Source organism: Apiospora hydei, assembly GCF_038363865.1.
Source record: "Apiospora hydei strain CBS 114990 chromosome Unknown utg000009l_segment0_segment0, whole genome shotgun sequence".
NCBI classification, from domain to species: Eukaryota; Fungi; Ascomycota; class Sordariomycetes; order Amphisphaeriales; family Apiosporaceae; genus Apiospora; species Apiospora hydei.
Window position 1 is genome coordinate 1,020,579 of NW_027117368.1, and position 25,345 is coordinate 1,045,923.

Here is a 25,345-nt window from a genome sequence, read left to right on the forward strand (position 1 = left end):
TCGCCTCTTATTAACCCCGTTTATGAGTTCTGGAAGCTCAAGGTCAAGACTTCGAGACTCCAGATCCTCTCCCGTGTATACTGCCGACTCCACCTTGACATCGCTGATCCAGCAATATCCGGTTTCCTTCTTCAGAGGCTGAGCTCGCTGTTGTTTTGTAAAACCGACCACTTTGTTGCCGCTTGTCCGTTTCGCTTTTATTTTCGCTTGCCTAAATTGACTCTCTGTCGCCTGGGCTGCCTTACACAGACAACGATAACTAATACCAACTGCAACCAAGCCAGCGAAGAGGTGGTGAAGAGCTACCTAGCTGAAAGGATTCGCCCGGAGATAAACGCAGAGCGTCAGCAAGGCTGCGAAGTCGGGCGCCTGAAGCCGCATCTTTGACGCCTGGTTACCATGTCCTGAGAAACCGACAATCTCCCTCCCTTTCTCTCGCATTTTGAAGCAATAGCAAATATGGTTGGCGGCGTCGATATCAACTCTCTGTTACAAAACGGGTATTGGTCGAGCACTCGATCTAAAAGCCCTGGCCCTAGGTTGTAAGTCGCCCTTCCCAAGCGCTGGATCTTGAGCTCCAGAGAATCTGCGGGGCAAACTGAACTGACTTGAATGTCACGACAGTGCCGCTGCAGCGCAGACCCCTTCCTACGCGTACGACGACTACAGAGCTATCCCGCGCACAAAATACGACACTCCGCCTATTGCCGCGCTTCGTACCACCCATTTGACTCGTGAATACCCCCCTGCGCCCATCGTCGAAGACGAGGCGGACTCGTTGGCCAAAGAGCATGGCTCTGTTGTTTCCGCAAGCCCAGCGGAGGAACCCCCGCACCGCGGGGATGTAGAGCAGCACCCGATCATTCAGGTCGTTCATGAGCACAACCCGGAACGTCGGTTTGTGATTGTGCCTGACGCGCCCGGGACTTCAGACGACGTCCCGTCCTCGGGAACTAAATCAGATCAGAAGTCACCACCGGCTAAGAAGGAAGCGCCAAAGTTTTCCCCAACGGAAGAGAAGCCGTCATACGAGGCAAACACACGCCGCAAGTATGACTCGCTGGCGCCGGAAGTCACAGAAGCTAGTCACAAACCCGAACGTGACGAGCGGGACAGACGCCCGACCCATGAGCGGCGACGCAGCAGACTCGAGAACCTGCCATCGATAGTCACAGACTTCAACGATGAAGGGCGGTCCGAAGAGCGCTCTCGGGACTTGCGGCGGGCTCGGTCTGCAACTGGCACCAGCCAACGGGAGGAAGACTACTTCTCTCCTCGCCGCAGCTCTCGAAATTTGGCAACCGCCGAGTCGATGTTGTCTCCCGACGTTATAAAGCATTCTACCAAAGGTCGAGACCGAGCCTATTGGGACTACAGCGGAGCGAACACACCGAGCTCGCACCACAAACGTACCAAATCCGTGCAGCCCGAAGACCCCCACTACGGGAAAACTCTACCAAACCAGAGAAAGCCTGTCGATGACGGTGGAAGGCTGAGCGCAACGAGCCCCACCATGATGAAGCGGCATTCTGCAACGGAGGTCCCTAGAAACACGCGGAGGACGTCCATTGAGCACTACGACCAGGGCCGCAACCATACCGAGGCACCTTCGTCCAGGTCCGATCTGAAGAGCCCATCGCCTCCCCAGCTTCAACCTGAGAGGGAATCTCTTAGACCACGTGCCTCTAGTTTCCGAGGCAGCGAGAGCCTTCAGCGTATGGTGATGACCGACGCTCGAAGGATGACCGGTACTCGTCTTCTCTACACCCTGAAGATCGAATTTCCGCAGGGGACGATGAGCGACGGCGTGACGAACGTCGCCGTCGCCGTAAATCGGTGATCCACGATGAGCGCAATGGGTACCTGGCTACTCCTGTAGAGTCACGATCTGCTGTTGGGCGAAGCTCTAAACCAAGCTCTCCACTTGCGTCGCCCAGGGTATCGCAGAGCGATTTCTATCGTGACCGGAACGGGGGCCGCCGTCGCCTAGCTCTCGTAGTGCAACGTTCCCAACTACTCGGGATGGCAGAACAACAGATAGTGGCTATTCATTCAACCACGGTTCACCCGAGCGACCCTTATCCCGGGCTTCCACAGCTCGTTCGGCTATTACCACTGCCGCTTCCTCAACTTTTCCAGTCATCACTGGTATGACGGCATCTGCTTTGGACTCTCCAACTAAGAGAGGTTCAAACTCATCTTCGAAGGCCCCGAGTATCCACTCGGTCGTAGATACCCGATCTATTTCACCATCATCCCCGATTGTGGCTTCTATGCCCCTGAAGCAAGCGTGGCAGCCGTCCAAGTTTGACCCTGTTCAGGATGGGTCGCACCTGGCTGCATCCGCAACTTCTTACAGGCGCTTTTCTGAAGACATAAGTCAAGGGGAACTCCCAAATCTTCCCGATTGCCCTAGAATGAGAGAGGAAGCCGGCCACATGGACTGGCTTACACTGCCACGTTGCAACAATTTCAACATCTGCCCCTCCTGCTACCAGTCCGCGTTCGAGAACACGAGATTCAGACATCTTTTCGTTCCTGCACCTTTTCGGTCACTTGACCGGCCTCTCAAATGTGACTTCGGGACATCGGAGTGGTATCATATCGCCTGGTTGCTGACGCACAAATACAACAAGCCGGACCTGAGGCTGTTCCATGGCGTAGCGAATGTCGCAGCAAACAACCAGCCTTGCACAGGACCTCTGGAGGATTACCGATTCTGGCACACCATCAAGGATCCTGCCACCCAAAGGCCAGTTCGGAAATTCAACATATGCCTCAGTTGTGCCAAAACGGTGGAGGCCCTGCTGCCAAACCTTTTTGGTGTCTTTGTCCCGATGGACTCACCGGCCGAGTCTACCCGAGGGATCTGTGACATGCACAATGTTGGCTACAAAGGAGCAAGAAAGCGCTTCATGCTTTATTTTGATGCAATGGAGACGGTTTCCGACCAAGCTTTGGCAGCCAACAGGGCACCCGACATGCGAGCCCTGGCGGACAAGGTCCGCGAGATCTCGTACACGGACGAATGCACGTACGGCCGGCCCGTCTCGAACCGCAAGTGGTACACGATGCGGTCCATCCCCGAGGTGACGGTGTGCCAGGAGTGCTTCAACGAGGTGGTGATGCCGGAGCTGGACCGCGACGACTCGGGCGTGCAGGGCAACTTCCTGCACAAGCCGCAGGTGCTGGCGAGCGCGGCGTGCCAGCTCTACTCGCCGCGCATGCGCAGCGCGTTCCAGAAGGCGGTGCGCAAGCGGGACTTGTGGTACTTCGAGGCCAAGGTCCGCGAGCGCCGGGCCCGGGAGCAAGAGATCTACGCCAAGATGGCGGTGCTCGACCGGAACGTCCTGGGGCCCGAGTGGTGCGATGCGGAGATGTACAGATTGCAGCGCGAGTGGCAGAGGTGGGAGTAAAGTAAAGAATTTTTTAAAAGAAAAGAAACGGGCAAAACAAGTAAGCAAATAAGTTTGGCAGGATTATTTTATTACCCACCTACCTAAATCCTACCTGCCTGCCTACCTACCTACCTAAAGATTTATTATTTGTGTACATAGATGGATGGGGGGCGGGCGGGGGCGGCACGGCTTCTATTCAAAGGAGGGGGTCATGACTTAATGAAATCACGAGATGATTAATGAAATGAATTATGCGGATAACCATCTGAGGTCACCTCTCCCCTCATTGATACCTGAATCCGCTACGATGTTATCACGATGCCGCCCATAAGATATATCTCACAGAGGGGTTCAGGTGAGACTCGCGCCAATGCTGCTGGGCCCATTCTATCGCGAACCATCCCACCCACCTGCCACCTTTAGCTGCCACTGAGCACTGACGTCATGTCAGGCAAAAGACACGCAGGAGGTCACAACAATGTTGTTATTATAATTATCATGCCCTGGGAACTGGCGTGATATTAAGGAGAACCAGAACAGAACAAACTCCAGCTTTCGAGTAAACTTGAATGATCAAGACCGGCATAGAATCCGGCCAGGTGGTAGTGGAGTCACGTGGACAGGTTAGCCGCATCCCGGGGAGACTAAGCCACAACTGGTTAGAAGCAAGTATGATGATGACTTGATCTAGCTTGGAGCCACCAAAGGATGAGTCGATTATCCGAGTGCTGACTTATGCTCCCAGCTGGTAAGTTTTCGTCGCTTGCTGCACACCCGATAGGTTCTGACGGCAACATTCACGTAGGCATGCTATTTTCTGCCTTGCAATAGAGGTAGCACGAAACGACAGCTGGACATCTTCGGAACCACACATCTCTCTAGCCGTCAATAACCCGGTCGAAGCGGCGCTCGCTATCGACCCTGCCCGTCATGTCAAGCTTCCTACGGCGGTCGACTAGCCTCGCGCACTTATCCAGATCCTCGCTGAACGCGTATACACGTTCGACGACGTCGAGGATAGCCCGGATCTCGCCCATTGCACCCTCCCTCTGGGCGTCGCAGCACTTGCGCCTCCAGCAGCATCCCCGATACTACTCCGGAGATAAGGACAAGCAGCCGAAACAGACCCCGGAGCACGACAAGGACAGCTCCAAGGAGCCCGAGGTCAAGAACACTTCGTCGCCCGGTCCAGCTAAGGCTGAGCCAGGAGCCGAAGCCGAAGCCGAAGCATCCAAAGCCGAGGATGGCGACACCAAGTACGACCTGCCCCCGGGTGGGTTCACCTCACCAAAGCCGAGTTCGCCGAGCTGGACCGGATGAGCGACGATGGCGGCAAGTGGTGGAGCATAACCTACAACGGCAAGAGCTCCAAGGATGTCGTTAGCATGCTCCAGAAGACCGGCGTTCCCGTCGAGCTCCGCGATTTAATCCAGAAGAAACTCCAGGGCGAATTCTCGCTGCAAGATAGTTACAAGCTCCTCATGTCCTTGAACTCGGTTGCATCGCAGCTGGCCGATCGCATCATCGAGGTCGAAGACGCTGAAAAGGAAGGCAGGAAGCCTTCGAACGGCATGTTCAACGCCAAGACGCCCGACAACGAGCAGAGCGAATCATCGAAATCGGAAGATGGCAAGACCTCTGAGTCATCACAGCAGCAGAAGAAGCAATCGACGCCGCCGCCAGGAGCCGATAGCAACCCCCTGAGGAGCAATGACTGGCTTACTACGATTATCGCCACCGTTGTCGCCTACTGGTTATACAACTCCATGTTCGACGAAAGCTCACGCGAGATCACCTGGCAGGAGCTGCGCAAGAACTTCCTCGAGAAGGGTTTGGTGGACAAGTTGGTGGTTGTGGGCCGACGCGTTCGCGTGGAGCTGAACAAAGAGGCAACTGCTTCAATGTATCCTGACTCAGTCGCTACACGGCCAGGCTTCAGTTATTACTTCTCAATTGGCTCCCCTGACGTCTTTGAGAGGCATCTGGACGAGGCGCAGGAAGAATTGGGCATTCCTCCATCGGACAGGATCCCCGTCAGCTACGTCGGAGACAGTACGTTGATGAGTCTTTTCGGTGCTTTCGGACCTACACTACTATTTGTTGGTCTGCTTTACTGGATGTCGCGGCGCGGAGCCGGTGGCGGAGCAGGCGGTGGTATGTTTGGGTTCGGCAAGAGCAAGGCCAAGCGTTTCAATGTTGAGTCGGCAGTAAAGGTCAAGTTCGCCGATGTGGCAGGTATGAATGAAGCGAAGGCAGAAATCATGGAGTTCGTAAGCTTCCTGCAGAAGCCCGAGAAGTTCCAAAGGCTAGGCGCCAAGATCCCCCGCGGTGCCATTCTCTCTGGACCTCCCGGTACGGGTAAAACTCTGCTGGCAAAGGCAACGGCTGGCGAGTCCGGCGTGCCGTTCTTCAGCGTCAGTGGTTCCGAATTTGTGGAGATGTTTGTCGGTGTTGGTGCCTCCCGAGTCCGAGACTTGTTCGCGACCGCCCGAAAGCAGACCCCCTGTATCATCTTTATCGACGAGATTGACGCCATAGGTCGTTCTCGATCTGAAGGAAATGGTAAATTCGGCGGTGGTAACGACGAGCGCGAAGCTACGCTTAACCAGATTCTGACGGAGATGGACGGATTCAACACGACGGACCAAATTGTCGTTCTGGCCGGTACCAACAGAGCCGATGTTCTGGACAAGGCTCTGATGAGACCAGGTCGATTCGATCGACACATCTACATTGACAGACCTACTATGGCCGGCCGTCAAGATATCTTCAAGGTCTACCTCAAGAAGGTTGTCACCAACGAAGAGCAGGAGCATCTCAGCGGTAGACTCGCAGCTTTAACACCGGGTTTCGCCGGTGCTGATATCGCGAACTGTGTCAACGAAGCTGCTCTTGTTGGTAAGTCCAGATATACCCCTTGATCATCATCTTGGTAATGCTTGTACTGACTTATGCTTTAGCTGCCAGAGTCAATGCCCCTACCATCACCATGCAGCACTTTGAGCAGGCCATTGAGCGTGTTATTGGTGGCCTGGAACGCAAGTCGCTCGTTCTTAACCCTGAAGAGAAGCGAACCGTGGCCTACCATGAAGCTGGCCACGCTATTTGCGGGTGGTATTTCAAGTATGCCGACCCGCTTCTTAAGGTCTCGATCATCCCACGTGGCCAAGGTGCCCTTGGCTATGCGCAGTATCTGCCGGGGGATGCTTATCTCATGAGCGAAAAGCAACTCTTGGATCGCATGGCCATGACCCTAGGTGGCCGCATTTCGGAAGAGCTGCACTTCACTACCGTTACCACGGGAGCCAGTGACGATTTCAAGAAGGTCACCGGGATGGCAAACGCCATGGTGACACAGTGGGGTATGTCGAAAAAGGTCGGGCCTATGCATTTCCAAAAGGACCAGAATGAACTGGTCAAGCCCTTTGCGGAAGCGACCGCGCAGGTTATCGACTCGGAGGTGAGGCGTATCGTTGACCAAGCCTACAAGCAATGCAAGGACCTCCTAGTTGAGAAGCAGAAGGAAGTCGGCATCGTAGCCGAGGAGCTGCTGTCGAAAGAGGTCCTGACCCGAGACGACATGGTGCGCCTGCTGGGTCCCCGGCCGTTCGACGACCGTGACGACTTCACCAAGTACTTTGGTGGAAAGGGCGAGAAGCCGGACGACAAGTCGCCGCCTCCGCCGCCTCCCACCGAGGGGCTGGACACGCCCCTATCCCGCCGCAGCCGGCCATTTTCAAGCGGTTAGGGAACGAGATGAATTAGGATTGGGATGACATGTATGTACGTCGTGTAGATAGGCTGTGCAGATTGTGCAGAGCATCAAGGGCGTCAAGGCGGCTGCATGGCTTGGAAGCTCCCAACTTATGTGTATGTTTACTCCAGTGTTTGCTATTTTTGGTTTAAAATCCCTCCAGCGACGTGTACAGATAGTAAATAGACGTTTGTCGCAAGAAGCAGTTAATACCGTCTCTCGCTAATACCTGGATTCAACGCCTGTGAGTAAGCAGATTGATTATCTGGGTTATGACACGTTATCCACTGAATACCAATAATTCAGGGATTGGTCTATGCTACCCTACCACATGGCAATCAGCGCTGCAGTCTTCCGGTTGTTCTCAAACCCCTTGCAAAAAGGTTGTCTGACGTGAGGGCATTTGCTTGGAAGCAGGTGCCATACCTGCATTCGTGTAGGGTCTAGGAGAATATAAGAAATGGATTGGTACCGCGTGTTGAGCGACCATGGTTCACAGGTCTTAGACAAGCAGCTGTCAGAATTAGGCTGGCGTGCTGGGTGGGGGTTGGGGGTTCAATCTCAGTCTCAGTCAGTCAGTCAGTCACGTTCGTTCGTTCCCATGTACGTTCGTTCGTTCCCATATACGTTCGTCCCAACATTGACGAGTGTCTAGCAGTAGTACGACGTTCCCGGGCAGACTTGCTTAACTCCCCCTACCAAGTACATTTTTCTGGAGGTAACAGAGTTAAACTTACCCATCCAGAGTAGTACAGTATGTACGTGAGACCACTGAATGCAGGCCGGAGATACGACAAGGTAAATTGTCTCATTTGTATCAATCGCATGTCGTGCAGCACTCCTGAACGAGTGTCCGCAGCCGATGCAACTTGGGTGACAAACCCTTTCTGTCTTTTATGCTTTCTTATTACCTACCATCAGTGTCCCGGTCCTCGCGGTCCCTCCCAACTGAACGCAGGCTGCGTGGCTGCCAGTTCATAAACCTCGGGCTATTTCCCACTTCCAGGGATGCTTCCTGGGCTTTGGACCGAGAGTGCGTCTCCGCAGTCTTGCCTTGTTGTGACGATGGGTTGATTGCACACCACTTAGCCCCTGCACCGACCTGTCGATCCTTACTCGTGGCCCTTGTCGCTCCCTGGCGTTCCCCCTGGTGTTGCCCTGGCGTCTAGGCCGTATTCGGCAAGGCGGGACGAGCTAATTACCTCTTAGCAGCTGCATCGTAAATTGAGCAGCGAACGAATGCAGCCTCGATTCGACTCGATTGCCCGTTTCGGCTGCGGGCGCAGGTGGCGCTCGACTTCTCGTCACCCAATATGATGTGCCTGCCATTTCAAATCTTGCAGGTGTCCTCCTAGCCTCCTCCCCGCACGCACCTTCCTCGACTCGTCTGGGGCTGGGATCATCAGAGAAGAAAGAAAATTCTTAGAAAAAAGGAAAGAACAAGACGGCCCAGCCTAGCCAGCAGGACCGCGGCTGGCCAACTACGCAGCGTGATGCGCCGTCCGACTGGTTTTATGTGGGCAACATGCTCTGGCGCCCAGAGGGATCCGGGCGGAATCAACACGGCCTCTCGCGGTGACAGTTGACCTGTTTGCAGCTAGGAACGTCACTATTCCCACCAAGGGCCTGCTCATAGGTTTGCTTATTTGTTAGGGGATCGAGTAGGGTCCCTATTCCGTGATCGTAGCCGTGCCGCCTGGGGAGGCTGGTCGTTCTTTCTGCTTGCTGCTGTATCGATTCTCGTTTCTTTTCTCGTTTCGTTTACCGTACCATTTCCGCTCCCCATATGCGCCTAGAATACGACACAAACCTTTCTTCCTTCTGCTTTCCCTCCCAGAGGTAGACATTGTCGGCGCCTTTATCTTCTCTACCCCCGGGCCCAGTAGGAAGTTGTCTGCCTGTCTGTCTACCCGTTGTGTGCTTGACTGCACCACTTTTGTCCTGTCTGTCTGTCTGTCTGTTTGTCTTACGCATACATCTCATCCATCTTGACCCCACGATTTACCACTCTCAACCGCCAACGACTATCCTCCTGGTTACGACCAATCTGAGATACATCTCTATAAATAATATTTCTACGGGGCTCGCTATTTGCCGGCTGTAGCTCGGTCTTCTTGTGGACTGATTCTGGCTGGGCCACAACCAAGACGAGGAGTTCCTGCTATATCGCAAACCACTTATAGCCCGAACCAAATAAAATCACCAAAAACCTGGATTTTTATGCTGCACAACAGAGGCTTGGGTGGAGCGACACACAGGGACGGAGCCAGTGCCAGTGCCAGCGATACGATACCGCACAGCTTCGAACAAGCAACGCCGAATCTGAAATGTCATGGTCGCCATGACGGGAAGAGCAGGGCCAAGACGCGTTGGCTTGCCTCGCGCCAAGTCGACTTCCAACATAATCAACTCGACGCTCTCCCGAGAGGCGTTGCGTGATATGGCCCGCGACGCCGTGGTCGAGAGAGATAATCTTCGCGCTTTGGCCGATTTCTTCAGGACGACGATACCACCCTCCGAAACTCGAAACAGCCTATCCGCAGATGAGGAGTGCACGGTATTCTGTGGAGCGGATGGGCGGAAGCTGCTGTGGTCCGGGCAATCGCTGCGTGGAAGGGCCAAGAGGTCGAGGTCCCAGCATTTCCAGTCAGCCTCAGCACACCTGCCCGATGGTGTCACTTTGCAGACGACGGCTGACGGAAACCCCTATGCTCTGATTTCCCTGCCCATATCCATCGAGGGTAGTGGCCCGTGGTTCCAGGCTCCAGAGACAATCTTCAGAGCCCCCACCCAAATCACAACCCAGAATACGACCCCTCCAGCAGGGGGGCCCGATGGCAATGGGGGATGGTGGTGGCCAGAAAGGACATCGTCACGAGGCACCATGAGTTCCACGGCTCCTTTACCTGCCATTCCCTCTCGACGATCATCCATAGGAGTGGCAGCGGGACGGAAGCTGCCAAGAAGTACCTCGAAGCCGGAGCGGGCCCAGCAGCAGCACTTGCCCATTCACGGGGCTCGTCCGCCGGAGAGTGTAACGTTTGTTAGCAAGCATGATGGACCTGAGCCGTTAGGATCAGGCCCGGCCTCAGCCTCAGAACCTTCTGAGCAAATCGTGCGAGCCGTCAAGGTACTGCTGCCTCCGGCGGCGGTACAGACAGCACAAGCTTTGTTGCCGGGATCCGAAGTCTCGGACGCACATTCAACCAGCGCTTCTCCTGTTAATGGCACAGAGGAATGCGGCAATGCAGGTGGTAGTAGTTCCAGTCCCACGCGGCAATGGCCCATGCCATCCCCGGCGTCACCATTGCCGCCAACACCAACGACCTCTTTGCAGCATCGAAGGCAGATGTCTAAAGCCTTTAGCCTTGGCGGAGCGGGTAGTCCAACAGCGAGTACCTCGCCCTGCAAATCTCCCAGAGCGTTGGCGAACATTGCTGTCCAATCAGGGCTGCAAGTGCCTCAAGCTAATGTTCTTCCTGATTCGCCGGGCTTTGCTAAGATGCTAGCCTCAACAACGTTTCCCTCGCCTCCCAGTAGCTCAAGACCGTCCACTGCCCGCTCCAATAGCACCGGCACTATAACCTCGTCTCCGTCCCCACCATGCTCCCCACCTACGATCAGACCTCGCACCTCATCTAAGACGTCTGCTGCTAGCACTAACGGCCGCCATGCCACAAGTGATAAACAACTCTCGTCGTCGTCGGCTGTGTCGACTACTGTTCTACTTCCAACCGCATCACTCAATGAAATCGTGATGCGGCCGGATTGTCACGACGGCCTGCAGCATGCCCCGACATCCAATTCCACTGCACGACCCGATCAGCACAATGTTGTCATGACCGACCAGGGGCAGCCCCAGATGCCCCCTACTACTAATCAAACCAATTCCCTACTTTCTTCGGCCGCTGCCCAATTAGCGCGTCGCGAATCCATGGGTTCGACCATCCTCGTGGATGCATTCGGACGGCCCGAGTCTGCTGCTTCATTTGCAACAGCTCGCGAGAGGCCAGATTCGGTCTATTCAATGTACGATGGCGCCGCTGCTGCTGACTTGCAAAGAGCCTCCCAAGCCAGCAACCTCACCATTACCACGGACTCCTACCAGCAATCCTTGGCAACCAGCAGAGCTTCGCAGCAATCGGCTAGAAGCGACACCACCTCAACCACGATTGATTCCACCAATGCCAACGACGACTACGGCAGACACATTGCCAGCAGCCGCACATCTCTCGACATAGACGATTTGTCAGAAGAGGCCAGGTTAAGTCCAGCCAAGGTTCCACCTCAGATCCAACGGGTAAACTCTACGCAAGGTGCGTCGGCTCCGGAAGGTTCAGCACCTGTGAGACAAGCTGCAACAGATGTTCCGCGCCCCGACTCGAGAAATGCGGTTGAGAACTCAAATGTGCAGCAATCGCTCATAGAGCGCCGGATGGCACGCAGAACAGCACGCAAGGTTTGGGCTCTGGATACGAACCATGGCGAAACCAAGGGAGGATTGGCTCCAGCTCCTGCTGGAGAACAGGCTTTTAGGCGACGCATATCCCAATCCGTGGATTCGCCCGTCCTTGGTTGGTTCCCTGGAGGGAATGGGAATGGTGGTGGTGGTGCATTACGCTCTCATATGAGGTCGTCCGTTTCGGGACCGTCGCCTCTCGCAAACGAAACTCTGACCTCTCTTCCGAGTCCGCCAACCGAGTCCGACGAGAGACGATGCTCTACATATTCCGCCTCGTCTGCCCCCTCCACGCAGGGGGTTGCTCCCCCGCACTCTCAGTATCTGCGAACCCGCCGAGACCACTTCGCCACCAGTTGTCGATATCTTCCACTATGGTAATAGAAACAATACCAGACGACATTCCAAAAAGCCCCACCTTCACAGCTTCGTCCGAGCATCTCACGGTCTCGCCCATCTTCGTTGTCGCCAATCTGGAGCCCGGGACTGGGGCCATAACACCATCACGACCGCGTCCACTATCTCACATGTTCCTGGAGAAGGCCAACTACGATCTCAACCATCGGTCACCACTTGTCAAAGTCAAGGCTAAACCCCGCCAAAGACCACTGTCGGTGCGAATTGCAAGGAATTCGCTTACGGGTCTTCTCGAGCGCACAGAATCTCCCGCTGTGCCGATCGATCACAATATGTCTCGGATGCCTACACCTCCAGAAACGCCCGAGCCATTCCTGAACAGAAGGTTGAGCGCCATGCGGCCCCTCCCAGTCCGGCTGCCCACGCCGGAGCCCACTCCACTTTCGAAGCATTCGGATGCGGATGACTCTTCATCCTCAAGTGAAGAGGAAGAAGAGAGACCAGATCCGACTCAGCGACTTGCTAACATCAAGGAGCGTCTTCGCAAGGAGAAGCAACAAAAGGAAGAGGAGATTGCCAGCATGATCGCCAGGACAGTTGTCACTGTTCCAAGGACCCAGGAAGACTATGATACCTCGTTCGAAGACGAACCTACTATCAATATCTCCTGTGAAGATGATCCTACCGATACCCTCAGCCAAGATGATCCCGCCAACGGCTCATGCGAAGATGAAGATGCTGGTGTGTCACGTGATGTCACCACGCCCACCACTCCTGAACCTGAGCAGCATATTGAGACGCTGTCTCGGAAAGGAGATGCCTGGACCGGGGTAATGGGACCCCTAATGAAGAACATGTCGAGGATGCTGTTGGAGATGCAAGGGGATGGGATGTGCGTTGGTCTGACGATGCGCGAGTTCAGTAATGATATGGAGGCGGAAGCCAAGAGAATATCGATTATACAGGCTGCTTCGGCGCAAGTGGGTACAACACCCGATCCCACAACCAACACCAAGGCAACACCCGACACCACTACCACTACCAGTACCCCTACCAGTACCCCTACAGATACCAACATGGACCGCACTTTCGATGGGTTTGATGGTATCCAGCCAGCTGCGGAAAAGATAGCTTCCAAGCCTGCTGCTAATGACAAGCACCCCCGCAAAGGCCGAAGTGAGTCTAACATAGCAAGACTCCGGCTCGACCTCGACGGATCTGTCAAGGAGGCCGAAGGAATGGAAGGTTCGGAGGACGCCGAGCGGGATACAAAGTCGGAAATGGATAAGCCGGTAGTCTCGGATATTTCGGTCCCTTCAACTCCATGCACACCACCGAAACTAGGAGAAGATGCTTTGATGTCCATCAGCCGGCGCATGCAAGCACAAGAAGCGTTGATGGACAAGCTTATGAATCGCTGGGGAACGCCAAACAGTCGCTACAAGTCGAGGAATGAGTCGAGCTTGAGTGACTACGACAGTAGCCGACCGTCCATGGCCTCGGAGCGAGATAGCAGCGGCGGCGAGTCGAGTGCGAGTGGACTAGGCGTGGCCCTTGAGCGCGCCTTTCCTCGAGCATCTACAACCGACTTGACCACAACAACAACGACTCAGGATGAGCCTAATCGTCCGGCGGGGAAGCACCACATGAGGAATAAACAGTCCGGGATGGATATGGTGGATTCGCTGATGGGCGAGCTCCGAAGCTCGTCGACGACGAGCGACAGAGCATAGATGAAGAGAAGACGGAATGGTAGACGATCGATCACTCTTTTTACACACCACTCAATCACCCACCAATACATTTCGAACTCGCCGCCGGGCGAGGGGACAAGAGAGAAAGGAGCACGGATTCCAAAAATTTGGTCATCATATCGACCTGCCACTTTTAATCTATTGCTTTTCACATGATACACGGCTGTATGTAAATACCCCAGCCGGTAGTTACGGAGATCACACGACATATCACCAGGTACTATCTTGCGGTACTGTACAGCACACCCTAAGCAATGGGATGATGCTATTTTTTTTCTTTTTTGTCAATATTACTTTTTACGACGGGGGAAGATCTAAGGGATGATGACAGAAGGATGAATGTGGTGAATGGACAGGGATGGGAGAGGTCAGTGATATGTTGGCTGATTCCCTGGCACACTGGGGTGTGTTTGCACATAGTTCGATTTAGTTGATGATACCCTTCCAATTATATTGGCCAATAGTATTAGGATAAATGTCAATTGTTCCTATTCCTATAGTAGCCACTGCTCGAGCTAGGCGATGATGACTCAGGAACATAAGCAAGCTGCTGCCCGGGCAGAAGCTGGAGTCCACAAGGGCACACGGGCACACAAGGTTCTCGGATTCAACCGGCAGGTATCTAAAACGACGCTACCTCGGTGGAAAACACACTTGAAGACTAGCAGAAATATAGCACAATGATTTATTCATAGCCATGGATTGTCTTGTGCTGAAGCCCCGAACACAAGCAGAATACAAGATGATGGAGGAAGGCCGGGATTGGAGCAAGGCCCGGTTTAATTCGAGCAACCTCTGGGCCGGACGTGGCGTCCGTCTCCGATGGGGACATGATGACACTCGCAGTAGTCATCCATGCTTGACTCTTGGGCGCATTCCAGGTTCATCCCATGCATACCTACATACCGTAACGTCCCAAGAGAAAGAAAGGGACTGAGAGATGTGTCAGATGCTGGTTTGCGCCACTGCTACATAATAGAAACCCCTCTCCCACCCGAGATCGACGTAGGAACAGCCAAGCTGATACGGCGAACAAACAATAGTCGACGCCTGCCCGCGCGGGAATGATGTAAATCGGCCATGGACTGATCGAATCAATCAATCGTCTTGACTCTTTTTCTTTCTTTCGTTCCGGCGTATGACGACCCCACCCAATCAGGAGCTGAGCCTAGTGCGTGCTTTTGCATGTGGTCGGTCACTTTCTTTCCCCCACACGCTCTCTCTCCACCTGGATCGACTACTTTCTTGACCGGGGCCGCCATTGGGCGGTATACATATAGACAGTCAGATGCGGCTTGCTGCTTCTGGAAGGAAAGCTCCCAACCCGAAGTTACACCCGGACATTGCAATACTGACCGAATTTCGTCGCTCGTTGATTTCATTCAATCGCTGGACTGCTCGGTTGCCCGAGACGAACGGGGGGACTTGCTCATTACTCATTGAACTCCTTCTTTTCTGCCATCCCGAACACCAATTGCCTTTGGCCGACAATACTTTGTCTTATTCTTATTCTTTTCAGCCCTTCCCCTCGGTCATAGACTGCAGCCTCGGCATGGCCATTTGCTAGACACGACGATCGTCCAAGGCTGGACTGCGGGTTTGTTTGCTTACTTATATGTCCATATATATAGGGACCTGCCTTCATCTTTCGTTGCCGTCATAGCATACACTCTAATTTCCATCTGTATGACCTTGAAACCTTCTTTTTAGACCCAAGCCTCGAAGTCCGCTTAGTGCCGTCTCGCTAAGGCAGCCAGCCACAAACGCACATATACATTCATCAATACATAGCTGTTTATACACATACACACACCGACCGTTGTGCTATCACCGACATCACCACCACCACCAACGCTCCAAGGCGGTATGGCAGAGAACGCCTCCACGCTGCCCACCACCGCGGCGATGCATGAGGGCAGCGGCCTGGACCACTCCGCGGTGGGCACACCCGACAATGAGAAGAAGACATCGTGGGCCAGCCGGCCGGGTCCCAGCAACCACCGCCGCCGTGTCCTTGCTGGCGACAGTCGCAATGGGGACGGCGAGGAGGACGAAGGCGGTGTTGCCCCTGAGCCGCCCACGGACAAGTGGTGGAAGATCCACCTGTTCCGTGGCATGGTCAACGATCTCCGCCGCCGGGCACCGTACTACTGGAGCGACTGGCGAGATGCTTGGGACTACCGAGTCGTGCCCGCCACGGTGTATATGTATTTTGCCAAGTGAGTTCCGATCAACCTTTGCCCCTTCCCCTCCTTATTTTGTATTGCCTTTTCCTCCCCGCTATCGTTCCTATCAAATGTCTCACCGGGCTGCCTGCCTGGTTTGAGTTCATGCAGGTGTTAGCGGCTCGCCTATGCAGTGCAGTTCGTCTATGCAGTGCAGTAGCAGCCGTAGTGGCGCATTCTCCCGCGGTTGCGCGAGTCTCGGCCCTCTTTCTGTTGTGCCCAATTTCACTGGCCAGCGGTCTGGTTGCACAGAAGTGGATCTTCAGTGGCCATGAACTATACCACCATGTACTATATTGATAGATACTGACCGGCATTACGCAGTATAATGCCTGCCTTGGCCTTCTCGCTAGACATGTTCACGAAGACGGGGATGCAATACGGTGTCAACGAGGTTCTCCTGGCCTCGGTACTCGGCGCTGTCGTTTTCTCCATCCTGGCCTGCCAACCGTTAGTTATCGTTGGCGTGACGGGGCCCATCACGGTATTCAACTAGTAAGTTCAAGTCAGACCCTGACCTTCGGCTGGCTACATGAAGTGCATGGAGCTTGGACCGATGACTAATACAGCCTCTCTTCAGCACCGTGTACGATATCATGATGCCGACTGGGACGAACTATCTAGCATTCATGTGCTGGATCGGCCTGTGGTCGCTTGTCTTTCACTGGATATTAGCCATCACCAACTCATGCAACTGGCTCAAGTACGTGACCAGGTTCCCCTGCGACATCTTTGGCTTCTATGTCGCCTTCATCTACCTCCAAAGGGGTCCAGGTGCTCGAGCGCTTCGGCAACGAGGCGCCCTTCTACCTCTCCATCATAGTCGCCCTGCTCGTTTTCATGATCGCGTACGCATGCGGCGAGTTCGGCGGCGGTCCCCTGTTCCGCCATTCGGCCCGCATCTTCCTCAAGGACTATGGCACGCCACTCACCGTCATTTTCTTCACCGGGTTCGTGCATCTAGGCCGAATGAAGACAGTCGATCTGGAAAAGCTGCCGACTAGCCGGCCGTTCTTCCCCACTGCCGACAGGGGCTGGTTTGTGCACTTCTGGGACATCCCTATAGCAGACATCTTCATCGCTATCCCCTTTGCCGTGCTATTAACCGTCCTATTTTGGTTCGATCACAACGGTAAGTTTGATGCACGCCTAGTCGATCGGATTGCGGGACCATCGCTGACAAGCTCGGGTTAGTATCGTCTCTGATTGCCCAAGGCACCGAGTTTCCGCTCCGGAAGCCGGCCGGCTTTCATTGGGACACCTTCCTGCTGGGCCTCACCACCGGCATCGCGGGACTCCTCGGTCTCCCGTTCCCGAACGGCCTGATCCCGCAGGCGCCCTTCCACACCGAATCGCTATGTGTGACCAAAGTCGAGGTTGACACCGACGAGGATGGCGAAGAAAAGGGCCATTATACGTACAAGAGGACGCACGTGGTCGAGCAGCGGGTATCCAACTTGGCCCAGGGTCTCCTCACTTTGGGGACCATGACGGGGCCGCTGCTAATCGTGTTGCACCTCATCCCGCAGGCCGTCCTCGCGGGGCTGTTCTTCATCATGGGCTACCAAGCGCTTGAAGGGAACGGCATCACAGTCAAAATCCTCTTCCTCTGCCGCGACCAGTCCCTGACCCCTAGGAGCCACCCGCTGAAGCGGATCCCCGCCGCGCGGCCATCTGGGCCTTCGTCGCGCTCGAGTTGGTCGGCTTCGGTGCCACCTTCGCCATCACGCAAACCGTGGCCGCGGTGGGCTTCCCAGTCTTCATCCTGGCCCTGATACCCGTGCGGGCCCTGCTGCTGCCGCGGCTCTTCACACCGCACGAGCTCAGCATCCTGGACGAGCCGACCGCGAGCCCGTTCACGATGGAAAACGTGGGCGGGAGTTACGGCGGAGGGGCGTCGTCGGCGGCGGCTGCGGCGCACCACCCTGGTCACAACGATGAGGGAGTGGACGTCATCGAAGGCGAAGGGGGACGCGATGGTACGGCGACGAATAGCGAGAGCGCGAGCGCGACGTTGAGGATGGATCCGACGCCGCTGGAACGCAGGAGCGAGGAAGACCTGGCGGGGTTGGAAGAGGGAAAAGGATCCGGGGCGGGAAGACGAAGGGGCCAGGCGAGTCGAAATGCTGGGGGAGCGGAATGATGTTTATTGGCTGATTTGTACTATGGCGCCGGAGTCGGACTGGTAAAAGAACGTCATCTAGATAACCTGCTGAGCGATATATAGAACATGATAGACCGAGGGACTGTGATACTGAGTATTAACAACCAAATAGAGGAAGTCTTGACGATGTAGTCCGGGATCGCGTGCTTCTCGGCAAATCAAAGCTGTCTCGGCTTACACAGACCATGGACCGTTGAATATCGGGAATAGGAGCTTGGCTGTAGTCCGCCTTTCGAAGCGATCTTGTTCATCTGGTCTGTTGTTTGGTTCGAGCCAAACACCACGGGTAGCTACCAAGCTTGGCAGGATCCGGCATGATGCTGCGCCGTATGATTGATAGCTAGTCATCGTAGGATACGAATCTCAACCTCGTCAGCAAATAAAGACGGGATACTGACAGAGAATAGTAGCCCCCTCATCCGAACCAAACGTCCAAATCCCTCTCGGCCTCAGCTCGGCCACGCCCCACGATAGTATATCGACATGACACAGAGCCTATCGTATGGGGGGGAACATGACATCTTTTCCCAAGAGGGGTGACCGAGCTTCCGGGACTCGGCGGGGATATGCCCGTCAAATGGAGGGTTGTCAACGTCGGTTTGGGCAGAAGAGAAACGAGGGGGAGGGGGAACGGAAGGAAAGAAGATCGTGTGTAGACCACGGGCGCCCCCGAAGGGCGAAGGGCGGGGATGGGTATTTAAAGAGAGAAGAAGAAAAACCCAAAACTCCAACGCCGGCAGCCAGCCAACACACAAACGGCCTTACCCTTGGTCTGGGACTACTGGACTCGGATACCTTGTGTATGTACATCTGTAGACGGATAGGCATCATATCCCACTCCCGTCGGGGGCGGGAGTGGCAAAGTTGCCCCTCAAACGTCCAATAGAATGGCAGGTACAAACAGAAAAGGGCAAGAAGCTAGGTTCCGATCTCCATCGTGAGAAACAAACAGCACTGGAGCGAGTTTGACGGCTGTTCGGGTCCGTAGAAGGGCGGAATCCCGAGCACCAACGTGCCCAGAGGTCTGGGAGGCTGTTAGTTACTTAGTCATTCGACCAACACGGCCAAGGACGGTCTGAAGCTGAAGAGAGATATCCCCGGCCCGTTAGCCAGTCGAGCCAAGGTGTCAGCTAGATGAGACTTGACCGGATGGCAGCGATGAACGTTTCCCGAGATGGGTCCAGAGAGAAGGGGGAGGAGGTACATCACTGGACAGTGAAACACCCGAGGCATAATGCGGAACACAGAATCACTATCTGGCCGAAGGGGGGATTTCCAGAGATCGATTGTCCATCATGCTTATGTGCTTGCGGAAACACGAGGATCCGCGTGGGCGGCCACGGCACGGATAGGGACAGGTGAGGCAGCCCGACAGCTGGGCACCTACACGCCATCAAATATGGATGCAAAAGCTATGTATGTAGGCCTGGTGGCATGGACGGGGATTTGAGATGATATGCAAGACAATGGCGGCTTGAATGCATGCTGTCGTCGATCTCCCTCATGCGAGTGGCTCGTTGGCTGTTCATCAAATCCAGAGATCCAACGGGAGGAAGATCTTCCCGGGCCGGATGGAAAGAGGCAAAAGGAATTCCCAAGGGGACGGAGAAGATCCAATGACGCAGAGTCACGGAAGCCGTTGAACCCATGTTTTCAAAACAACAAGGGCTCCAGCTCCTGGAGAGGGGGCCAGTATTGGGGGCTGATAGTTCCCGCCTGCTACATAGGCCGAACCGAGGGAGGGGTACGCAGAAGGCCTGCTCTGCGCCTACAGGCGTTAGGCGTTCTTTTAGGTGGTAGTCATTTTAAGTTGGCGGGTATTGGGGAGTGGTAGGGGCCGTAGGGGCCACCAGCAGCACCACCGTTCCCCTCCCTCCCCACGTGTGTGTTTTGAGCCTCTCTCCGTCTCCATCTCCATCTCCATCTTTCAGCTCCATCCGCCTCTGCCTCCCAGTCCTCCTACTCGCTCCCCCTCTCAATAATTGTCCCATTTGGCCTAGGTTAATGTTTGCTCTATTCGGTGGAGAAACATCATCGGAAGAAAGAACCCTTCTGCATTGCATCATTCATGCTGTGTGTGTTGCACCTCGACACCACAGGACGGAACGGTCGGGTAATTGTCTGTCGCAAACACGACGAGCCGTCGGGTCCCGAAGATGCATCGCATTGTACGTGTGAGTACGTATGCCATCGCTAGATCAATGAAAGAGAGATGCTTAGATGGGAATCTTGGGTATCAGTATGCATGTCAAGATTGGGAAACACAGACATGGGCCCGACGTTCCAAGATTCGCTTACCCCCCAAAGGGGCTACATGATCTCGTATCCTAGCCTGGCAACACATCTCCGTGGCCGTCTGCTGCCAAGGTTCCGCGAAGATGACTTCCAAGTCTTTTGCCGCCCGCCGTTGCACCGGACAGCAAGCAATCTGCAGGAACTGAGGCTCTCGTCGAAACCAAGTGCACTGTGCTGCGTGCTGTCAGTTTTCTCGGCCTGCGCTGAAATCGGGAAACAAAGGCCGTCCCAGTGTCCAGTGGCAGTGTGGAAACAGGCCCGTCCGGCTGAGCGAGCTGTTGCCGGCATCCGAGCAGCTTCACGACGAGTTGCAGCAGGCAATAATACCCAAGCCAAGCGCTTGGGAGAAGGCATGCTTTGCTTTGCTCTACTGGCGATACCACACTGCAACCCGCTGCGAAGTCATTTCAGCGGCATAGCCAATTGCAGGTTTCAGGGCTCGGCTGCCAGTCCGCCCGTTCTCTTGGTGTGCGCTTGGAAAGTCTGCTGAAACGGCATCTGAAGCAGATCACGCCCCCTCATCCCCCTCGGGCCCTGAGCTCCCCTGCTGGACGAACCCTGCCCACTCTGGCCCTGACAAGCAACTTCATCCCAACTTTTTTCTTTCTTTCAATTGAGCTTGTCTAGATGCCGGGCGCTGATTGGCTCCGTGGCGCCTCTCTGCGCTCGTCGTACTGGGCATGTTTCGTTTGATCTCTGCGACCCCGGCGCCTCGGCCGAGCGTCATTGGCCAGCGCTGCTGCTGCCCTCCCCAGCTGGGCAACTTTGAAGCTTGTCTCTCTGCCATCTCAACTCCACTGGCACCCCCCATGGCAGCACGGCACCGGAATCTCGACTTGCGACGAGCCTTCCTCGCCTCCTCTCCAGGGCCTGTGCCAGGGGGCAGCTCTGGAGCCTGGGAAGACCACATGCCGTCCACCGGGCAGCCCTCCTTCCGTGACCCGCCCTGCTGAATGAGATCTCTTGGCCGACAAGCTTGGCCATCTACTTTAACAGCCCAATAGCCCACGCTTCTTGGTAACATCCCATTCTCTTCATCCCATCCCGTGTCTTCATCCAACTTCGAATTAAAAGCACTGGTCTGCTTCTTGGGATCATTTTAGCTTTTGTCTCTCTTTTACCACTTTTAATTCTTCTAATCACCCAGGTGGGCCTTCAACAAACAGCCAAGCTAGTCTTGCTTTTCGTTCTATCACGACCGTCCTACTTTCCACCGCCTCCAGAAAGAAATCCATAATCAGACAACATGCCTTCCATCATGAAAACCGCCGGTCTCCTGGCCGGCCTGGCCGCCGTTGCTACCGCCCTGCCCGCTCAGCCCAAGTTCACCGCCCGCCAAGAGCGCATCTACGAACTCACAAAGCGACAGACTGCCGCCGAGGCGGCTCTCGGTCTCCAGGATGTTGATATTCTTCAATTGTGAGTACTGCTTTCGTTTCGTCACGCATCGAGCATTCATCTAACTGCGTTTTAGCGCCCTTACTCTGGAGTGGCTCGAGGGTACCTTCTACCAACAAGGATTCGCCAAGTTCAAGGATTCAGAGTTCGCTGCTCTGGGCCTGAACACCGCCCAGATTGCCGATCTGAAGCAGGTTGGCCAGACCGAGCTGGAGCACGTTGGTCTCCTGCAGAGTGCCATTGCCCAAGCCGGCGTCAAGCCCGTCCAGCCTTGCGAGTACGACTTCGGATTCACCGATGCCAAGGGCATGGTCGGCACCGCTGCCGTCCTCGAGAACGTCGGTGTGTCGGCCTACTTGGGAGCTGCTCCCCTCCTCTCCGATCCCAAGATCCTTGCCACCGCCGGCTCCATCCTCACCATCGAGGCCCGTCATCAGACCTTCATCCGTGGTGCTGCCGGTGCCACTGCCATTCCCCAGGCCCTGGATACCCCTCTGGGCCCCAAGGCCGTCTTCTCTCTGGCCGCGCCCTTCATCAAGTCGTGCCCTGATGGCTCCAACCTGATCCTCACTGCCTTCCCCACCCTGAAGATGACTTCGGCCGCTCCTGCTGCTGGCAGTGTCATCGCTGCCGGTACCCAGGTCAAACTTGAGAGCGAGGCTTCTGCCTCTGCCAAGTTCTGTGGCTTCACCAACGCCAACGCTCCCGGTGGCACTGCTTTCGTCGAGTTCAAGGACGGCAACTGCGCCACTCCTAGCAACCTTGCTGGCATCACCTACCTGACCCTGACCAGCGACAACCCGGCGACGGGTGTCCTGTCCGACGCGATCACCTTGGCCGGTCCCATGGTGCTCATGGTCTCATAGATGCCCAGCATGACGGGTCAGTCGACCAAACCCATTCAGCGAGACAGCGGGCCGCAGCCGAGACAGATGAGGAAGAGATGGCGCGCGCCTTGACGCATATAATGAACGTGCAACCTACAGCACGGGGACTATCACGATGAGTCAAGACGCCTACGATGAGAAGAGCGCCGCGGAACCAATCGGACACGAGCAACCCAAGTGGAAGAAGTTCTTGGTCGGTAGCTCGCATAGTACCACCAGTATAGAACTAATACAAATTTGGATTGTTCCTTATCACTTCCACGGCCTCTTCTTCTTCGTCTACTTCCTCATCTGTCTCACTGTGCATTTGCCAGGCCGCTACGATACTTCACTTCTTTGGCAAAACGGCAGTCTCAGGCGGAGGATACTTGGTGATAGCCAGGGGTGTCTCTCTCGGCCAGGAAGCCAGCAATGCCTGTATTATTCATTATATCTTTTTGTTGCGCATCTACCTCCAAGTAATTTACGAGGGTTGGGAAAAGGGCAGGTGCATTGCATCATGTATAGAAAGAGAGGGACACACACTATATTGTGCGATTAGATACCCCATGGGCAGCCAGAGATGATGCGCTCTCTCTGAAGACGGCCTCAATTTTTTTATGTCAGTAGCTAGTTATTACCAGCTTCGATTTTTCATAGCAAAACAACAGATAAATTCAAAAAAAACACTATATAAACCATCAACTTCACATCAGTATCAAAATTGCAAATCAAACCAGCTTGATGTGACTCGTGACTTGTTACATGCAAAGAGGACCAAAAGCACAGTGAGAGGGGGAGGAGGCTTTCTTGGAAGTTGTGAAGATAGGCAACGGCCCGTGCTGGAAATTACATATAGTTGTGACAATGGCTGATTGATAGACCGGCAACATTTCTAGGGACCTGGCTGAGACGTACTAGCTGTATCTGATTTCAGGGGATAGGTTGGTGCCGGTGCTTGGGGGCGTTTGAGATGCTGAGATCTGCGGATATGCTAAATCTGGCGGGCCACGTCACGTACAGGCGGCGGGCGGTACAATCCGCGCAGCCTGTTTCGTTTCCTGAATGATTCGTGCTCCTGTGGTGGGGATTCGTGGGTGGTTGAGCTTTCTCTTCCCCTTTTCTCATTTCCCTTCTCTTCTTGAGTTGTAAGAAGAAAAACATCACTTGGTGTATATGCGGTTGGGTCGCTTCTGCGAAGTTGTATTGATACAGGAGCTTTTAGCAGGTCCGATTGGTGGTGGTGCCCTGTCGTTTTTCAGTGGGTAAGGCCGGGCATGCACAGATGTCGAGGTTGCAGCTGGCGTGGGGTCAACTAGGTAAGGTTAAATGTAAGGTTGATGGGTAACCTGAATTTTGATTGGGCGGCCGTGTAAGGTGTGAACAGTCGTGGGGTTTTGTGTGTAGAGAGACTCAAAGCTGAACACGCAATTTCTTTTGCTCCCTGGGTATTGATGGGTTCGGACGGGTACCGGCTCTGGGAATGGAACGAGGAGAGAGGTTGACTTCACCCAGTCAACATGTTATGAATGGTTATCATGTGAAGTGAGAAGAGTGACAGAGGCCGCTTTCAAGGTCAAGGGGGAATATTCAGTGTCGGCTACACATTGATTTGAGTCGAGGTCGTTCGCGTGAAGAGAATCCTGAGTGGTTCTCGTAGACAGCAAGACCCCAAGTTCCAAGGGAACGAGGCAGTAGGGCATAGGAAACTGAGCATGGCAAGTTGAGTAGCTGGTGGTAAAAACACATGCCCGTCCGTAGAGGCCTAAGATGGCTATTGAAATTTGTGTCTGGTCCATAGGACGTGAGTGTTGGGGAGAACCCCCTATATGAGCTGGAGTTGCAGGTGTACTGGACGATGCCTCGGAGCCTGGCTTAGATCTTGTGATGGTATAGGCACCTGGCTGTACAGCCAATTATTGAAAATTGCTGATGTTGTGTACTGGAGGAGCGTGGGCAGACACACATAGAGATGCACGGAGGGTAATTCGAAAGCAGGTCCTTCTAGCAAAGGGGAGAACTGGTTCATTGCCACCTGGCCGGAATGCCCATGGCAATGAATCAGTTCTGGTAATCGCCGACCTTGTTACGACTTATGACTGCCTCAGAATAAGGTAAGTGGCTTATCTTGAATATCGCCTGATAGGTGACTAGCCACGCACAAGGGGCGGTAGGGGTCGAACAGCTGGTAGTAGGTGGCCGAGTTCATCGCTGCCATGCCCAGAATTGCCATGGTCATTATGCGAGCAGCACCACTCGCATTGTTCATTGTCGGTATCATAGCACTTTAAGTGTCTCTCTAGGGTGTCCAGCTTCGTCGTGGCCAGTGGTACGGCATGCATTCAGAGTAAGCAGAAACGACGGACAGGCACCGCCAGGAATCGAACTGCAGACCGCCCACGCCTATGTCAAGGGAAAGGGGCAAAAGGGGAGACGAGGTCATGCCCACTACACTAGAGTGGCCATGACAAGCCAAGCAGCCCCTTCTCCCCACAAACATTCGGCGATGTTATTGGAGCTTAAGACGGCTCTCCCTCTCTCTGTCTGGCAATATCGTGGGCATTGGCGAATAAACAGAAAGGAGGAAGGAAGGGTTGCTGGTTACCTAACTGCCTATAGAACAAACAATACAGCTGTCGCTATTCAATTTGGACTGCCTCTTCTAGTATGGATAA

The 25,345-nt window shown here is 54.6% G+C and overlaps 7 protein-coding genes across 7 annotated transcripts; 6 read left to right on the plus strand and 1 right to left on the minus strand.

Moving 5' to 3' along the window:
- Nucleotides 1-459: 459 nt before the first annotated feature.
- On the plus strand, nucleotides 460-1,840 carry PG997_012081 (uncharacterized protein; the record flags this gene model as incomplete). Its single annotated transcript, XM_066816395.1, has 2 exons — nucleotides 460-542; nucleotides 625-1,840. 2 exons carry the CDS (start codon nucleotides 460-462, stop codon nucleotides 1,838-1,840), a joined length of 1,299 nt encoding a protein of 432 aa, XP_066662087.1.
- A 577-nt stretch (nucleotides 1,841-2,417) lies between these two features.
- PG997_012082 (uncharacterized protein) lies at nucleotides 2,418-3,416 on the plus strand (the record flags this gene model as incomplete). The annotated part of the gene is made up of 1 exon (XM_066816396.1): nucleotides 2,418-3,416. One exon carries the CDS (start codon nucleotides 2,418-2,420, stop codon nucleotides 3,414-3,416), a length of 999 nt encoding a protein of 332 aa, XP_066662088.1.
- A 912-nt stretch (nucleotides 3,417-4,328) lies between these two features.
- Nucleotides 4,329-7,146, plus strand: PG997_012083 (ATP-dependent metallopeptidase HflB; the record flags this gene model as incomplete). The annotated part of the gene is made up of 3 exons (XM_066816397.1): nucleotides 4,329-4,671; nucleotides 4,692-6,296; nucleotides 6,359-7,146. 3 exons carry the CDS (start codon nucleotides 4,329-4,331, stop codon nucleotides 7,144-7,146), a joined length of 2,736 nt encoding a protein of 911 aa, XP_066662089.1.
- Nucleotides 7,147-9,351: 2,205 nt separating this feature from the next.
- On the minus strand, nucleotides 9,352-10,587 carry PG997_012084 (uncharacterized protein; the record flags this gene model as incomplete). The annotated part of the gene is made up of 2 exons (XM_066816398.1): nucleotides 9,352-9,814; nucleotides 10,166-10,587. The coding sequence occupies 2 exons, from the start codon at nucleotides 10,585-10,587 to the stop codon at nucleotides 9,352-9,354; spliced, it is 885 nt and encodes a 294-aa protein (XP_066662090.1).
- A 1,398-nt stretch (nucleotides 10,588-11,985) lies between these two features.
- PG997_012085 (uncharacterized protein) lies at nucleotides 11,986-13,701 on the plus strand (the record flags this gene model as incomplete). The annotated part of the gene is made up of 1 exon (XM_066816399.1): nucleotides 11,986-13,701. One exon carries the CDS (start codon nucleotides 11,986-11,988, stop codon nucleotides 13,699-13,701), a length of 1,716 nt encoding a protein of 571 aa, XP_066662091.1.
- Nucleotides 13,702-15,588: 1,887 nt separating this feature from the next.
- PG997_012086 (transporter) lies at nucleotides 15,589-18,090 on the plus strand (the record flags this gene model as incomplete). Its single annotated transcript, XM_066816400.1, has 6 exons — nucleotides 15,589-15,941; nucleotides 16,272-16,442; nucleotides 16,528-16,690; nucleotides 16,722-17,079; nucleotides 17,142-17,539; nucleotides 17,587-18,090. The coding sequence occupies 6 exons, from the start codon at nucleotides 15,589-15,591 to the stop codon at nucleotides 18,088-18,090; spliced, it is 1,947 nt and encodes a 648-aa protein (XP_066662092.1).
- A 3,562-nt stretch (nucleotides 18,091-21,652) lies between these two features.
- On the plus strand, nucleotides 21,653-22,670 carry PG997_012087 (Protein rds1; the record flags this gene model as incomplete). The annotated part of the gene is made up of 2 exons (XM_066816401.1): nucleotides 21,653-21,825; nucleotides 21,881-22,670. The coding sequence occupies 2 exons, from the start codon at nucleotides 21,653-21,655 to the stop codon at nucleotides 22,668-22,670; spliced, it is 963 nt and encodes a 320-aa protein (XP_066662093.1).
- Nucleotides 22,671-25,345: the final 2,675 nt, after the last annotated feature.